General features: G+C 36.8%; 1 protein-coding gene across 3 annotated transcripts in view; it reads left to right on the top strand.

The window, feature by feature from the left end:
* Positions 1–14,974, top strand: part of LOC128991060 (cyclin-dependent kinase-like 4) — a 36,027-nt gene extending 21,053 nt beyond the window's left edge. For 2 of the 3 annotated variants that reach the window (XM_054413784.1, XM_054413783.1), the window contains exons 2-12: positions 4,199–4,416; positions 4,879–5,073; positions 5,529–5,659; positions 6,355–6,515; positions 6,894–7,062; positions 7,398–7,579; positions 8,858–8,964; positions 9,246–9,529; positions 10,343–10,518; positions 11,584–11,666; positions 14,781–14,974. In XM_054413784.1, coding sequence (XP_054269759.1) covers positions 4,249–4,416; positions 4,879–5,073; positions 5,529–5,659; positions 6,355–6,515; positions 6,894–7,062; positions 7,398–7,579; positions 8,858–8,964; positions 9,246–9,529; positions 10,343–10,518; positions 11,584–11,666; positions 14,781–14,849 — 1,725 coding nt within the window. In that variant the 5' untranslated portion in view covers positions 4,199–4,248 and the 3' untranslated portion in view covers positions 14,850–14,974. Of the gene's footprint in view, positions 1–4,198; positions 4,417–4,878; positions 5,074–5,528; positions 5,660–6,354; positions 6,516–6,893; positions 7,063–7,397; positions 7,580–8,857; positions 8,965–9,245; positions 9,530–10,342; positions 10,519–11,583; positions 11,667–13,422; positions 13,501–14,780 lie in introns of all 3 variants that reach the window. The other variant, XM_054413786.1, reaches the window with a different exon arrangement.
* Positions 14,975–18,893: the final 3,919 nt, after the last annotated feature.

Here is an 18,893-nt window from a genome sequence, read left to right as displayed (position 1 = left end):
ACAGTACCGGACCAAGAACCGACCCCTGAGGCACTCCACTGACGATCGTGCCAGTAGAGGATCTGTGAGGGCGTAGACACCCAGTGCTATCCACTGCTTTCACCTCCACATATTGACTTTGGTTGGCAAGGTAAGACGAGATCCATTGTAGTGACAGCCCTCTAATTCCATAAGAGTGTAACTTCTGCTTGAGAAGGTCATGATCCACTGTGTCGAATGCTTTGGTCAGGTCGAAGAAAAATCCCAAAGCTTTCTCACCTCTATCCAGTGCACTGACCACAGTCGATACAAGGTGATAAATTGCGTCTGTTGTCGACCTGTTTTTTACGAACCCAAACTGTTTACTGGTGAGTATGTTATTTTTATGTAGAAATTCCAGCAATCTTTTTAGGAATAATCTTTCAAAAAGTTTGGAAAACGTTGACACAATTGATATTGGCCTGTAGTTATCGCACAGACGATCATCCCCCTTTTTATATATAGGCTTAACAACAGAGAGCTTTAGAGTATCAGGAAACTGACCAGAAATAAAAGACGAATTAATTAAATGAGTTAGAGGTGTCAAGATTACATCTCCTATTTCTTTTAATAGCCTTGGGGATATTTCATCTGTGCCGGCTGAACTCTTATTTTTCATCAACCTTATCTCAGTTGCAACTTCTTTTTCAGTTGTTGGGACAAAGGAAGAGGGAATTTGACACATGCCTTGTACAGCTGTTAGTACCCTTTTTATTTGACTGGCTGCCAATCTCAACAAAGAAATTATTAAATCGATCAGCTACTAATTGTGGATCTGTGATTAAATAACCTTTCTCATCGAGGAGGTGGGGTTCCTTAAATTGTTTGTTTGTTCCATTTTTATTTTCATTAATTGTATCCCATATAGCCTTGCTTTTATTTTCTGCCTGGTTTATTTTACATAAATACAGTTCAGATTTCTTTTGCCTCACAAGTTTTCTAAAATTGGATTTTATTCTTAAATAATATTGTCTCATGTAATGTTCGGAGGGAAGATCTTTTGTTCTGTTGTATAGGTCAATCATTTCTGTCCTTTTTTGGCACATTTCTTTGTCTAAAACTACACGACCTGTGTTTTTCCTTTCTTTTACTTTCTTTCTTTTCAATGGAAATGCTTTTTCAAATATGTGGCGTAACTGGCTTTCAAAATTGGAAAATTTGTCATTCATTGTTGTTGCGTTGTACACTGATATCCAGTTCTGTTGCTTAAGTAATAGCTTAAAGTATTGCTTTGTATTATTATTAAATTCTCTGGAAAATTTATATTTTATTAGATTATCTCTGTCATTCAGTGAACAGTTTATGGAAGCTAACTGGGCGTGGTGGTGGTGGACTAGTGTCCATGTTGCTCGAAATCGAGCAATTGCTAAGTATTACAGGCGTTATTTTAAAACAAATAACAGTAATAATTTTTGATGACTTAAAAAGATTCGACTCAAAGATTATGGAATACTCAAGATGTACATAACAGATCGATATAATCAACATTTTTTGTAAGTACCTTATCATTTTTCAAAAGATTTTTTTAGTGTTTTCTACATATAACCTTACTCATAGCCGCATTAGGTAGAGAAATGCAAAACTTTAAAGGGCCCCAGGGCCTCACCCTCTAATTATTTCCCTAAAAAGAAAGTTTTCTGCACAACTTCACAATACGCTCTTTCCAATGACACCAAGAACATGTAAATCGGTTCAGTAGTTTCGGAGGAGTAATTGTCACAAAAAACCTGCTTGCGTATTAAATAAGTATATATAGATTATTAGTAAAAACCATGTATTTTAAGTTATATAAGTTACTTTAAGATACAGCTATGTATTGTCCACGCAGGAACACATAAAGTTTAGGTACTTGTCCAGGCTAACGAATCACTGGGTTTATCCAACATGGAAATGCATGTAAATAGACTCATGAGTTGAGGGTGAATGTACGGAACCATGTGATGCTACGCTACCATTAGGCTGAGAAATAAAGAGTCTGCTGATAACCGTGGCGTGTGGCTAACAGATGTCGTTTGTCAGAGCAATTGCAACAAACGTACGGTTGTGTTGAATACAAACAATGTACTTTTTCCTACAGTTACCTAACAACAATGCACATGTTCTGTCACTGATTTGAGAAAGCAAAGTGGCCAATTCGCTCATCAGTGAGACAATGTTAACATTGTCTCACTCTAATTACTTTGTCTCACTTCACATTTCCAACGTGAAGGCACGAAATAGTGAGCGCGTAAACATGTAGACAAGGTCGTATGCGCGCGGAATACGTTGGCAGCACCGGCTGTAAATCAGCTGGTCAGCTGTTGTCCTGTTCACATTAAATGTCATTATAAAAGTTCACTTCTGTGTAAAAATATGTTACGTTTATTTACCAATTTTTTAGTTTTATAGTAACTGTAGGTACCTGTAACAGTAGGTAGGTAGGTAATATAATGTGCAACTCGAGTGCAAAGTGCAATTATTGCCTCAATCGAGAGGAATCCTTACTAATTGTTTCTCTCGATTGAGGCAATTGCTCACTAGTTGCACATATAACTAAATGTATTTTGCTATGCACAGTTCAGCTTATTATACGAAAACTGGACCCAGCAGTATTGATCATTGGGCTATTAATAATTTTTTTATTCAACCCTGGTGTGACTTATCATGAATATAGGACTAGGCCTACTCTAATCCATCGTAAAAAAGTAAAAATTTAAAAACTATTATGTAGTCTACTGAGGGTATCTTTAAAAGGTGGTTTTAGAATAGCTCAATTAATGTATGGTTTCAAACTAAATAACTTACTGCAGCCATGCATCTATTCCAGAAACCATTCTTAGTATGAAGATATATTTTCTACAACTAAATAGTTCAAATACAATCAAGTGTGACATTTTGGGCACAGTAAAATTTTTGTTAAACTATATTGTGCAGTAAACATACAATATTAAATAAGAAATATATAATTCATAGTCTACTACAAGTTTCAGCGTCTGTAAAACCCCCCATAGAAATATTTAAGTCCCGGTAGTTCATACATTGTTGCCCCTTCAATTCCAAACACGCAATTTACATGCTGTACCCAGATTGCCTATCCCAACTGTGCGTTGTTGATTGAAGGGGTAGGAAAATCCCGGTGGGGAAAAATACAATTTTGATAATGTTTTGTAACACCAAACAAAATATCAAACATAATATTGTGTTAACTAATGTAGGACAGATGCCAAAGAAATTAAAGGAGTATGACTACAACATGATTTCAGTGTAATAAAATAGGTATAGTAAAATTAAATTTATTATTTTCAATCTTTTATACCTAAAACCTTTTCTTGTATTATTTTACTGTTCGTAAAAACACTTAAAATGGAACCAATCAAGATTTGTTTAGTAGTTTCCAGAACCTAAAATAATTTCCTGAGAAGACCTAAAATTACAACTGTCCTGGTGATTCAATGACCAAACTGGTATTAAAATAGCCTAAGTAACAAATATTACAACTTATTAGACTTCAAACAAAATTTGACAAAAACTGTAAAAAGTTTAAAATTCATTCCCTGGTACAGCCTTGTGATTTATTTTCTCCTCAATGGCCTACACATTTCGATGCTGTAGACACATCATCATCACGTCACACAAAACTTGAAGAAATTGAACCATTATTGAGAAGGTTACGCCAAGACTCGACACCTGTTATGTACATGCTAGTTAATGTAAGCCAACAGGGTTTCATTCTTTTTTTCAATAAAATTTTTTGGTGCATTTTTATATGTTTATATGTGTTTCTTTCAACGTAGCCATCTCTACAATGTTTTAATTTCTTCAAGCTTTCCTCAGCATCAAAACGCGTTGTCTATTTGAGGAGAAAATAAGGAATCACAAGGCAGTACCAGCAATTTTAACCTTTTTTCAGTTTTGACAACGGAATTTAGGATGAAGAACACAATATGAATATTTAACATTTTATATTCTTTCAACGTAGCCATCTCTACAATGTTTTAATTTCTTCAAGCTTTCCTCAGCATCAAAATACGTTGTCTATTTGAGGAGCAAATAAGGAATCACAAGGCAGTACCAGCTATTTTAACCTTTTTACAGCTTTGACAACGGAATTTAGGATGAAGAACACAATATGAAAATTTAACATTTTATATTCAAACATTGCATTAGATATCATTGCTCATTCGTTTCCGGTATGTTGCAGGTCACATTGAAGTCAGAGAGTGAGGGACAATATGACGAGGCTCGCAGGAGATGGAAAAGTATGAAAGCATCGGCGTGGTCGGGGAAGGATCTTATGGCATCGTGATGAAATGTCGGCACAAAGAGAGTGGAACCATCGTGGCCATCAAGAAGTTCATAGAGACAGAGGACGACCACAATGTGAGGAAGATGGCGCTGAGGGAGATACGCATGCTCAAGGTAACTTTTGAAAATATAGCTTCAGGTATTGTAACCTTTTATCTTTGAATTTGGGATACCAAAGTAAACTTCCCATCTTTAAGGAACTGAGTTAAAATATGTTTTTTGTACACAAAATACTACCGTATATGTCACTGACAATACTCGCAGAATGATTCAAAACCGAGGGAGAATTTTACAGTAGACCCCCTGTTAACCACAAAAAAAGGGTGGAGAGCCATTTTGGATAACCAATTTTTCAGTTAACCCGTCATATGCTAAAAAAGGTCTATATAATACAGTGTTTTATTTCGGTTACAAAAATGTTACAATGGGTTAGAAAATACTTTAAACTAAACAACTGAAGGTACCAAAGCATTTTACATTACGTATTATAGAAACGGACTTATATTTTAGCCCATTATTATTTTATAGAACCGTTTCGAGTTCTACCAAGGTTCTACTGTATATTGTTGTTTTTAGAAGCTGCATCACGATAACCTGGTGAACATGATCGAGGTGTTCCGCCGCAAGCGACGGTTCTACCTGGTGTTCGAGTTCATGGACCACACAGTGCTGGACGAACTGGAGGAGAACCCTAAAGGTCTGGGAGACAGAGTCACTCGGCAACATATGTTCCAGGTCATCCGAGGCATCGACTTCTGCCACAAGAACAATGTAATTAGTAGAAAAAGTCGTAGAACCCTACTAGTTAGACTTTTTGGAATACCCTACTTGTAATGACCATCCCCTGTGCTTCTGCTTTCCATCTAACTGTAAAAGTCCCAACAATAGTCATTCATGCTCATAATTCATAGTACTAATAGTTGTTTAATATTAGCGGGTAGATTTCACAGTTCCTTAATGTCATAAAGTCATAGTTTCTTGTTCAAGTTAGGGACTCCACCTTCAAACTTTTCTTCATCCAAAAATGTAATACCCCATTAATTGTATAAAGATCCATACTTAACTTGTTTAATCTATAAATAAAAAAATTAAACAAATATTTGTTTGTGAAGGGTTAGTGCTTAAGCAATTAAAAATATTCATTAAAAATTAACTGGATTTTGACCTTAACAATAAATCTAATAATTTATGATACAGATGTTAATATTGTTTCTCTAATTTACTAGATTGTACATAGAGATGTGAAGCCAGAAAACATCCTAGTGTCTAACCAAGGTGTGATCAAACTCTGTGACTTTGGTTTCGCTCGCCTTGTATCGTCAGGAGGAGAAACTTATACAGACTACGTTGCTACAAGGTATATTAGTTCTGTTCCAGTAATATTATATTATTTAATATAAGCTCAATTATAAGATTCTGAATAGCAAGAGCTTCTTTTTTTTAACTTAAGTTTTGTACACCTTCAAATCTAAATAAGATAGGTTTTGTCTATTAGTTATGAAGTGATGGTAAAAAATGTGTTTGCTAGGAAGGAATATTTCCCCAAAAATATTTCATATTGTTACAGCACATTCTGACCATGTAACCTGGAGAAACTGGAGGCTTGGGATCCTTCCTTATATAAAATCAAATTTAAAATGTGCCAAGCTCTGAAAGGTTTTTGAAGATTGCCTGGACAAATAAGGCCATTGTAAACTTTTTAAAGAATTCTTTTTTTTACTGTCATACATTGCAAATGTTTGTGAAGGATTGTCTTTTATTCTGACCCCTGGAACAAGATACCGGTTTACCCCTTATTGAAAAAATCTCATGGGAGAGAGGAAGACTTAGTGTTGAAAAGAATAACGTCAGTAGAGGACCTTTGGGACGACGGAAACTCTGCTAGCGAGACCAGGTGGAGAAGGTAGAATGATATGAGGAAGAAGAAGTAGGTAGTGGAACAGTGAATCCAGCTTGTTGGCAAAACCAAAAACCTTTCATGGTTCAGTTGGACATCTAAGTTAAGTAGGTAGGTAAAAGAATATTGAAAATTTTATGTAATTTACTCCACAGATGGTACCGAGCCCCTGAGCTGCTCGTTGGGGACACGAGGTACGGTAGACCTGTAGATATCTGGGCCATCGGCTGTCTGTTTGCCGAGCTGATGAGTGGCGACCCTTTGTTTCCAGGGGAGAGCGACATTGACCAACTCTACCAGATAATGAAATTGCTCGGTTAGTAATGTAAATTTTCCATCATCATAAAATCATTACGATTTTAATAATTAGGTTAATTCTTCATCATCACATGTTGATATTACACAACAAGTAATCATGCTATCTGTAAGAAGGTGTTAAATTATAGTGGCCAACAAAACTCAATGGTATTTTCTTTCAGTCCCTTTCAAACAATAAAAAACTATTGAAGCACTGTAAAGTGTTAAAAAAGAGGGTAAACTATAGGTGACAAATTTCAAATTAGCTGTACAAAATAGTTCCTAGCTGTTATTTAATGGCTGGCCATAATAAACAAAGTCCGTACTGATGTGATCTGGATTAACAAGGACTGACTGTACAAGTTTAATGTATCCTTTCTTGATGTATGTCTTTCAGGTAAACTATGCACAAGACATCAACAGCTGATTGCGAAGAATCCTCTGTTGAAGGAAATGAGAAAATCCAACATAGAATACGCAGATGAGTTGAACCCTTCCAGGTGCCTTTATAAACTCTTCCCTTCGTGGCCTAGTTTGACTTTGGAAATTGTTGCATTGTGCCTTAGGTAAGTGTAATTTATCAAGCTTTTGAAATCCACAATGCAATTCACATGACTTTCTTGGGTTCAAATATTATTATGAATGAAGTGTTGATCCTATTTCACATTTCCTGCTAGTAGTGAATGCAATTTAGATAGGATACAGAAAAAAATATTTAAAGAGAATTTTTAGAAAGATAATTCAATTGTTTTTTTACCATCTCTTTGTAGATATTGTTTATAATTCATTTATTATTTCATCAACACAATGTCACGTTCTGTGGGTAAAAAAACCTAGTTGTGCCCTCATCCCAATTGGTAATATACTGGTAATTAAACTAAAGGTGAGTTTATTCTACCAGGTTGGACCCATCCCAGCGCCCGACCAGCTCTCAGCTACTGCAGCACTCGTACTTCACTCACGATAGGTTCGCAGAGTTCTTTGCTCCTGAACTGCGAAAAAAAGTGGAACAGGAGTTTCAAGGGAACCCTCTGCTGAGTAAAATTTACCTGCAACTTGTGGACACAAGCCTGGAAAAGAAAGGTGATGCATGAAAAATCATTTAACAGTTGTTAATTTTGTTAGCTGATTTTCTAGATAGCTAAAGGTAAATACATTTTGGTGTATAGGGGTACTCTCTCATGCCAAAATATTGTGGATTAATGATAAAAAAAACAAACTATTTAAAAACTTGTGTTGGTGGATGGATACTGATAAGTGGATACACAAGCATAATGTATAAGCAAAATGCCTGATTTTATGGGCAACATACATGGAATCCACCCACATGCCAACTTCCAACCTAGCCAACCATGACACGGAGTGAGCTCTTCATGAGGTGGATATCAGACCTAACCATATAAGTAACTTGATCTACATTGATCACTCATAACACCTAATGGTTTAACTCACTATAGTTCGGCCGCTTAGAAAGCGACCTCCTCCAGCATTGGTTTAGCATTAGCGCGCAGGTCGTTTTCTAAGCGGCCGAACAATAAAAACACTGATCAACCAAAAGCCCAGACACAGCTGTTCTAAACTAGACTCTTAGATCACAGCATATGTCAAAAGTAGATTTTAACACGTTCGTGGCGGCACGTCAAATGGTGGGCGTATCCCAGTGCGGCGCAGCCCTCAGCGTCAAACAAACCCGATTGCCGCGTGTGATTGGCTTTGCAATTTTGGTCTGACCAATAGCAAATAACGTGCGAGGATGTCCTGCTTTACAACAAGAGTCGACGTAGTTTGCTAAACACCCACAGATAGCAGCACTGCTTGGAACATAGCCGGTCCCATTGGAATTGTATTGCCAAATGGAGGGAAAAAGACGGGACAAAAAGTAGATTTTTGAGATTGCCAGACGGGGATTTTACGGGGAAATTTACTACCAACCTACTCCACAACAAAATACAGTATACTATTGAGCAGTGCTGTGCGAGGTTTCAAGTTTCTAGCTCTAATCCTGGCTTAAAAATAAATCATTTCGTACTGCATTGCAGCTTGGGAGCAATGGCACCCACCAGGATGGCATTAGGGTTTCATATGGGAGCGATCGCTCCCATGCCGCCGCGAACGTGTTAACATTGTTTAGTCATTCTTGCATAGATAAGTGGGAGTGCCTAGGTAAATGGGAATTTGCTCATGTTACTCTAGTGGCCAATATAATTTTAGGGTCTTTGTTTATAGGGTTGAAGAGGGGCTTGCTTGGAGTAACGTTGCATGTGATTAAGTTTCATACAGTAACAATTTTTGATGTTACTTCTATAACACAAATTAATAATTACACATACAATTTTGAACTAACCCGTAATATGTTGTCAGGTTCCGCAGAACTCGGTCCTCCCAGACGCTCTAGCCAGGTGGAGCCTCCTAGATGGAAGATGAACTACGGAGGAAACACATCCATGGTGGAGAGACAGCAGACACTGGTAAGTTGCATTGGATGTTTCATTAGATCAGATTTCTACAACCAACACATCAGGGTGTGTATATTAAGAAGATGACTAAAGGGAGCGTTTTCAATTAACGATATGACATGCACAGCTTTGTTACTGACTCAGATTAGCTGGTTTTTTAGAATTTTTTTAGAAAATTTTATAATGGTTTCAGTTAACCAGGGTTTTGGTTTATCAGGGTGCTAAAAGGGGTTTTACTATACCTGTGCTGTAGCCTGAATACAATAACAATACCTTAACCACTGTTTCCACAGAGAGATCTAGACGGCATTTCCATGGGTAAGCGGCTCACCCTGGACTGTGGGTCTCCTATGGAAATCGGTGGAGATGATGACGTCGGTGAGAACAACAACAACGTCAAATTCCTCAACAAGTACTCTCCATTGTTGGGATCTCTGAAGCCTCTCCATGACAATAACCCACAACATCACTCTCTCACCCCCACCACTCTCTCGCTCCACACCGAGCCACAGTTGCCAACCCCGCAACACTCGCTGCATCCGGCCGTCACTGTCAGCAACATTAGCCTCAGCTACAGGTGGGGTTCGATGTGACTATTCTCCTTTTTATGTAGGGAAATGTATTATGCATGTATCTACCCATGATAGGTGTGTTAGACACCCATTAAATCCTTTATGGGTCATGAGGAACCAAGCAGAACTCTTAATCAGATGTCGTCATCTAAAATGTGTTCTAATATAACACAGAACTTACATAAAGTAACTCAGGGGTCATTTAGGCAATCCTTATCTCGCTTTTAACTGTCTGCGCTGATAGATTTTCCTAAGAAAAATCACAAACACTCCAAATGAAAAGTGTTCCACGCAGCCATAAAATTTTTATGGATATTATTGAACTTGTCATTGTCAAATTTAATATGGGGTAAAATGAGACAATTGATATTCCCTCTTGTTTTTTTTTATTTATTTTTTTTTTAATTCTTGTCTGTACGAGCATGGCAGTGTCTTGAACAAAACAGCTTTTAGATGTAGTAATGTTCCAAAGTAAGTTGCAATACTACAATGTAAGAAACTATGGTGTCCAAAATGATTATAGGGGTTGGTTGCAAGCCTAGAGTGATTATCGTCTGACACTTTGGTTCAAGTGGTGTGGATTTGATCTCTTACATATCCCTAAACATTTAAGATGTATGAACCCTTAAAGGTTTGTGCGACAAAATTAGAAAATTTCATTGCGGCTGACATAAGACAAAATCAAATTTGTGAATGTTGTTTGATTTCAAACATAGATATACGTTCTCCTTTTTTTCAGATAAATAGAGAAAATTATTACACTACTGTATACTGTATAACTAGTAACACCTAGTTAACAAAATCATGTGTTTTCCCAGGAATGACAACAATAGCAAGAAGTCTATCGGACCTCCCAAGCCAGGGATGGGAGTCGTACCTCGGGCTCCCGTCGTCCGCAAGCTGGAACAGAGACTCACCATGGACATGGAGCCTAGGCCCGCGTGGAGACCTCGAGGACCTCTCGATGACTTCTCCCTGCCCAACCTACCTGGAGGTAAAGAAATTATCTCTTAAAAATTTGTTTTTGTTGGAAAGATCACTTGGCTTAGGAACACACCCAGAAGGAAAGAATGGATACATAACTAAATAACCCAATAAATAAGTTCAAGGGGATGGTTCCATTCTACTGCTTCCTTCAGATGAAGCCATTTGCCTCAGGGGTACAAATTAATCAGAGGGGTACTTTTGGAGTTGTAGACAGAAATTTTTGAGTATTTTTCTTGTGAACTTTTTAGGTGATATCAAGTGCTTGGAACTTTGTAGTTGGACAGTTTGGATGTGTATCCACTTCTTCCTTAAACATTTTGTCATATAACAGATAAAGACAGTACCAATTATATTTCTGTTTGTCTTATAAAAAGGGTCTTTTGTTGTTTACTTTGTGTTTGTTGCCATTTGACCAACATGAAAATGGTGTTAACTTTACAGTATGATAAGGTATATTTGTTAACTATTGTTTGTCCTCCGGTATTATGAACAAAGAGTAAACTACAAAATAGTAAAATCTACCTTAAAATAAGAGAAAAAGGAAATGCTTGCAAAGGTATAGTACAATAGGGAAAAAAGTTGACTTGATCTTCATTCATCATTTTAAGTCAATTGTACAACATCTGCTGTAGTTTTTATGCAGGAATATCAACAAGCTGTTGTTTCAATCTTGAGGTCATGATCTGTGTGTTATATTTTTTTTATTTTAACCTAGCTATCTTTCTTCATTATGTAGAAAACAATTAAAAACACGTGATTGTATTGAGGTACTCACACTGACAGAGAAATCATGGCTCTCATTCCTGTATTTTTCAAACCTGTAGTCTCTAACTTTACTCGTTTTAAAAATAAACTACCATTATGAGAGCAATGGTTACTCCTGTCAAAGTCCATATTTGTAAAAAATGAATAATTTTATGTTTCACAGTTCTTGTTCCTGTCATCTTGCTGAAGGTGTAGTTTTGGTTTACCACCTATTGTAGGAAAATTATCACTCTCGAATTGCTAAAGAAAAATTATCTATTGTTATACTTTTTATACTCATTGTCTTAAGATTCATGTCTTGTTTCAGCTTCTCTCAGTCCACATAAAATAAACAAGAAGAAATTGAATCCAGTCCATTCCCATGGAAATGTGGATTCGTTCATTTCGCCTGTAAGTCCGTAATGGTTTTAAATATGTAAGAATGCAGAGATAATTAGATTCTAGTAAAAAAATACCCCCGTCGCAGCAAACCTGCAGACAAAGCAAATTTCCAGATGGAATTCCACTAAATTATTCCCTTCAAATTGTCAGATTTATTTCATCTTTAAATGAGAGTACTTAGGTTTGCTGCTACAGGTAAGATAATAATTAAGGTGTTTTTTAAAAATTGAAATATTGATGTTTACTTCCATGTCTTAAAGTCAATAGTTTTTTCTACACTTTACAGAATAAAACATTACAAATCAAATAATCCAAAGAATAATGTTTACAATATTGATTTGAATGTAGAAAATTATATTTTTAGTGTGAACAATTATTAACTTGGGTATTACTTCCAACACTAAAAGAGATTTTTATGCAACATTAACCTTAAGTAATCTGACATTGACATTGACATACCGATAATTTAAATGATACCTTGGTACGCTCTTTTTACAGCACAGCAAAATGCAAGCTTCTCAATAAAGTAAACAAATCATCCCTTTCCCACGAGATTTTTATGCTTAATATTGTTTTGTTGTTTCCATTTAACATTGATTTGATTTAACAAACAACAGTTTTCAATAGCTTTAGCACTCAAATCACAAAATATCATTTGCACCAGCAGTTTTCAGGATGGAAAACCAATAAAATAAACTGAGCTAGCTAAATTTTTGTAAACACTTTTATTTATACCTGAACCTTAAAATATTTAATGATAGTGTAGGATACATTTAAGTTAAGTTTAATGTATATTGTGCATTTGTATAATAAAGGATGTATATCTGAATTTGCATTTGAACTAAAATGTTTATTCATGATTGTAAAATTTGCTGAGGAAGCTGCATGAATCGCTATGTATAATTTATGTCTATGATGGTTCAGTAAAAAGTTTGTGCTCACACTTGTTGTCTTGCATGTATTTCTTTTCCTTCTTCAAATGCTTAACAATTTGTAAACATATTTATGAAGGAATACCTAATCAAAACTGTAGTTGTAGCCTAACGATTCCCAAAACATCAATGATCACGTGTGCCAATAAACTAAGAGTAAAAATTTAAAAGAAATTTAAAAAGTAAGTAACCTTTTTAAAGCTTTAGACGGATTAATATGTTAAAAAAATCGGTGTAATCTATTTAAACTATAATTCCAGTACCTGTGTAATCACTATTAATGGAAAAAAGAACGAAAAGTTTAAATGACTAAAAAGGAACCTCAAACATTTTAAGTTCTGGTAGAGAGACCAACTGTTAGAAAGGCGTCAAATGATTGCCTTTGCAGAGCCTAAGTTTTTACACTAAAACATAACCAAACAAAAAAACAACACAATTACACTTGCAACGGGTGAACAAGTGGAAATTTTTTAAAATAATAATCTTTTTTAATGGGAAACTGATATTTCGGCACATACATCATCAATGATGGTAGTGATAAGTACAAAATATTGATAAGTTTTACCGTTTAGAAACAAAAGTTTGATTGTAAACGTTTTTGGAAGAGAAATCCATTTTTAGATAGCTCCAAATTTAAAAAAACACATTTAAATAGTTTTAGTTGGAGGACGTTCCCCTGAACGAACCAAGACACTGGTTTTCCCCCGAAAACATTTCCTGCAGACTTTCTTATTGGCTTTGTAAATTATACTATGGCAATTAACACTATTTTTGGGCTATTAATAATTGTCAAACTCTAAGTAAGTGTAAAAATAAAAGATAACCTCTTTCAGGCAATTTTACATGCCAATCCCAACAAGATGAGGTACTGGATAAGGCCAGCTAAATGACATCAAAGCACTCTGACCTAGGTATTCTAAGATTATGTACCTGCATGTATCCCATGCGCCTTAGCTACGCTTGTGTCAAGCTGCATGCTACTATATCATAGTGCATGTTCAAAGAAAATTGTAAATTACCTTGATTTTTTGTTTTTCCAAATAAATACATATATGTGATGTTTTATATTTTTTTAATAACACTTAGGCCCCTATTAGCCGTGAGCAACATGTGGCGCAGCTAGTGGAGCCGCCGGTGGAGCCGCCGGTGGCCCACAGCGTTTTGGAACCTAAAACGGACACTAGTCGCGCAACACATTCGTAGCTCGCTCAAACAACAGAATTCGCCACAACACTCTAGTGTCAAACATGACGTTGAGTGACTGCATCCACAATTTGCACGTCACTATTAGCACTGGACATTGTTTATCTAAACTAAAGACAACTAAAAACGCTAATGACACAAAAAGGAAAGAATACACGGTTAAAAAGGTCACTGGTAAACAAAGTGAACCGAAGTCACTAATGAATATAACAGCAATATGGCGAGGCACGTCTCAATCGCTCAAACCACGATGTAGACTGTGTGACAGGCTTCGTTTTCACGTTAAAAGTGCATGCGAGCGCAGTCAGTGGCGTCGCATGTTGCCCACGGCTAATAGGCTCCATATACTGCAATGCCCCCCGACTGCCTGGACACTAAAACGGTCGCGACACATGTTGCCGGGCAAAATCACTCCCGGCAACACCTCGGGCAGCTTTTTCGGTGGCGCCACCGGTCTCCCCGCGGCTAATAGGCACCATTTGACTCCATGCCCCTCTACACGTCCAACACCGGCGGCTCCACTAGCTGCGCCACATGTTGCTCACGGCTAATAGGGGCCTTAATGTTATGTGCATTTGAACTCTTGTCTACTAAAACATTCCCATTACCTGTTCGGATATTTTGTTTGGCAAAGGGATATAAATAGTATTTATTATATGAACCTTATTGAGATATGAGATGTTTGAATTTTAACAAGTTTAAAGATTTACTATGTAATAGGGTAATAGTGATTACAAATTGTCAAGTAAACAAGGTAAAAACAATTTAAATACTTAAAAAGCACTAATTTAATATTTTTTTACCTTAACACTTTTAGGAATAATATAGCTTCAAACTTTTAGAAACTACAACTGCACCGATATATTTCTAGTACTTCAGATCTGGATATATTACAGTACTTCAGATCTGGACTACGTAGGAGATTTTTTTCTTTAGAGTTTATAGAATGTTTATTAGTATCTGATATTGTGACATTTTATGTTTTCAGATGCAGAAATCAAGATCTCCCTCCATAAGCCCACACTCCAGAGTGGTCAATAACCTACCATTTGTGTAAATACTATTGGCCACTTAATGTTGAAATTATTTGTAAATAAGCCATTGTTGTTGCCCTATTTCGACTTAAATTGTAAATATAGCTTAGTGTTTGTGATAAAACTATTTAATAAAGCTAAATTGTTGTGTTACCAAATTGTTCAATGTTACTCCACCTTTCATTATAAGTTACTGTTTATGCCTTACTTCTTCTATGGTGCATTTCAAAGTCGCAATGTAATTACGAACCTTTTGCAATCAATAATAACAATTTTTGGCCTCTTAACCTTGCATTTGCCCATCCATATAGATTATTTGTCCGTGCGTAGAATGTATACAGCAAAGCAAGGGGTGAGCCGGTACAATACAAAGATGATCTGTGGAGGCCAAATCAGGAGTGTGTCATTATTCGACCCGACCCATCTCTCAGGCAACATATTGTTAAGTTCAGTCCTACTAAGAGTAACATTCAAATGAAACCATTTTTCTAAAAATTCAAGCACCACTTGCCAATAGAGTGGATACTTGAAGGATCATCGTTAAACCTGGTTCTAAAGTGTCGTTGTACACTAATAACATATTGGTGATAATCCAGCATACATAAAGCTTTCTTGTCTACAAACTCAGCCATTACACAACACTTACAACAATTGACATGATAAACAGCTGATATGCACACAAATCAATCTAAATGGAACTTTATAAGTTTTCGTTTCCACTTGTACCAACTAAAACAGTCTTAAAACAAATTATCCCAGTAATATTTACTAGGTGGCGTTCGCAGATGCATCCACAAAATTGAGCGGAGTCATCAAGGGTTCATATTAGCCTATATTGTTTTTGTCATACTACAGTAAAAACAGTCGTCATTGATGCATGCGTTGCGGGTCTAAAGTAGCTCTTTTACTCTTTAGGGAATAAAATTCGTTTTTAGCCTCTATGGAGTAAAACTCAGCTGTTGTCAATTCAGTTGTAAATTTCTATTGTAAACGATTGAATACGTATCGAATTATTTAACGATTCGTGCTTCATAATCATTTGAACCTACAGTCTACAGTCTCTTCCCATAGCATTTTAGGATTGCAGATACATTAATGTAATTGCCAAAGACAGTTTCTACACTCTGCACTGCAAGCCTTACTAATTCTTTCACCATTTCCTACGTCATAGACCTGTTTCCTTCCCTTCTCATAGCATTTAAGTATTAGATACATTTATCTAACTGCCCAAACGGTTCCCTCACTCTGCACTGCCAGCCTTTACTACTTCCTTCACCACTTCCTACATCTTAGGGCCTGTTTCCTTCCCTTCTCATAGCATTTTAGGGTTGATGATACATTAATCTAACTGCCACAGACGGTTCTCACAATGGGTTGCCGGAATTTTACCCCCAGGGCAAAGCTGACGTCACTATGACGTAGTAACCTGAGTGGCCAAAAGTTTGTTCGCGGCCGGAATTTTAACCCCGCGGATTTGGAAGTCTAATGAAAATAGCCAGAGCGTGATTAATTAGATTAGCGATAAAAACCGGAATTTTACCCCCTGTCCATATAACTAGCGTTTAGGCAACTGAAGATGTACGGGCCGGATTTTTACCCCCGGAATTTTACCCCCGGATTTTTACCCCCCGGAATTTTACCCCCTGGCCGATTTAAGAAATAGAATGATGGATTTTCTTATTTACGATTTAATTAATTGTAAACATTTCATTATTTAGGAGCCTATCTTTATTTATTTTTTAATCTCAACTAAGTAAACAGAATTCGCTGTTTTATTTTGATCATATTAACCATCAGTTGGCTTCAAAGATTGAATCCTCATACTCGAATCTCAAAATAGTTAATGTTACAAAAAAATTAAGATAGGCTACAGTACTTAATAATAAAATGTTTACTATTAAATTAAAACTGAATGAAGTTAATTAATAATTCTCACTTATTTATATATCTGGCCAGGGGGTAAAATTCCGGGGGTAAAAATCCGGGGGGTAAAATTCCGGGGGTAAAATTCCGGGGGTAAAATTCCGGGGGTAAAAATCCGGGGGGGTAAAATTCCGGGGGTAAAATTCCGGGGGTAAAAATCCGGGCCGTACATTCTAGGTTTTTATAATTTGATGTGTTCTGATTAAATTCACAACCGTGAAAATATATGTTTAATTCCGCGTGTAATCCATCGAGCTGATGTCGCGAAACTCAAAAGTTCGCGGCCGGAATTTTACCCCCTGGTTTGTGACGTCACGTTTGCCCAGGGGGTAAAATTCCAGGGGGATAAAAATCCGCTACCCCCTCACAATATGTTCATACTTTACTATAAAAATCTGTTTCCTTCCCTTCTCATAGCATTTAAGTATTAGATACATTTATCTAACTGCCCAAACGGTTCCCTCACTCTGCACTGCTAGCCTTTACGACTTTCTTCATCTCTTCCTACGTCACGTACCTGTTTACCACCCTTCCCTTAGCATTATTGGATTGCAAATACCTTAATCTATTGGTCATAAACAGATCCCACATTCCGGACAATTTGAGTTTACTACTTCCTTCACCACTTCCTACGTCACGGACCTGTTTCCCTCTATTCCCATAGCATTTTAGGATTGGAGATACCTTAATCTAATCGTCATGAACAGTTCCCACACTCCAAAAAACTCGCCTTTACTGCTTCCTTCATCACTTCCTACGTCACGGACGGAATGATAATGTTCCCTTAGCATTATTGGAATGCAAATACCTTAATCTATTGGTCATAAACAGATCCCACAATCCGGACAGCTTGCCTTGACTACTTCCTTCTCCACTTCGTACATCGCGGACCTGTTTTAATCCCGTCCCATAGCATTTTAGGATTGTAGATCGATACCTTAATCTAATGGTCATAAACAGTTCCCATACCGGACAGCTCGCATTGACTATTTCCTTCGCCACTTCCTACGTCGCAGACCTGTTTTCCTCCCTTCCCACAGCATTTTAGGATTGCAAATACCTTAATCTAATGGTCATAAACAGATCCCATACCCCGAACAGCTCGCCCTTACTACTTCCTTCACCACTTCCTACGTCACGGACCTGTTTCCTTCCCTTCCAATAGCATTTTAGGATTGCAGATACCTTAATCTAATTGTCATAAACAGTTCCCACACTCCGGACAGCTCGCCTTGACTACTTCTTCACCACATCCTATGTCGCGGACCCTTTTTCCTCCCTTCCCAATAGAATTTTAGGAATGCAGATACCTAAATCTAATCGTCATAAACACTTTCCACACTCCGGACAGCTCACCTTGACTACTTCCTTCACCACTTCCTACGTCGCGGACCCGTTTTCCTCCCTTCCCATAGAATTTTAGGAATGCAGATACCTTAATCTAATCGTCATAAACAGTTCAAACACTCCGGGCAGCTCGCCTTGACTACTTCTTTCACCACTTCCTACGTCACGGACCTCAAGCTAGTGTCGTCATTTGATTATATTTATGATCCATACCACCGTTTATGTTCTAATATCTGTGGAATAATGCTATCAGCTATTTATTTATCTACTGCATTCAAAAGTCAACAGCTGATCATATGTCTTTGTTTATGTGTCAAATACTGCTTCCATAAGGATTACATTGAAACTTTGAGACCCAGTGGGGCGGATTCCTGAGAGACTTTTTTAACGCCATATAGATGTTGGTACTCACCGATATGGTCTTTATCACCATGCAAAATTTGAAAACTATTGATTCAGCCGTCTAGGAGGAGTTTGCGTATTACGAAATGCATAAAAGTCAACGTATAAGAGCTTCGCTCGCTCCGCTCAATAATCAAAATCAGGAACATCATTTGTAATAACCCTGTATATTTCGGCTTTAGCCTTCTTCAGGCACAAAACAAAACAAATAATGTGTTTACCACTCTGTATCAGTTTTGTTTTGTTTTGTTCCTTGTGCAAAAATATATTGAACTTTTTCTTGTTAACAGTGTGTGAATAGTTTATTTTGTATAAATATAGTAACACTTCAATATTGTTGGCTTTGTAATTCAAATATTGTAAATCTTTTATTGTTTTGTCGTTGACTGAACGAT

The sequence above is a fragment of the Macrosteles quadrilineatus genome, unplaced genomic scaffold, assembly GCF_028750875.1.
Source record: "Macrosteles quadrilineatus isolate MER2022 unplaced genomic scaffold, UCM_ALF_1.0 Scaffold_3__2_contigs__length_128488019, whole genome shotgun sequence".
NCBI lineage: Eukaryota > Metazoa > Arthropoda > Insecta > Hemiptera > Cicadellidae > Macrosteles > Macrosteles quadrilineatus.
This window is presented reverse-complemented; position numbering and strand designations above follow the sequence as displayed.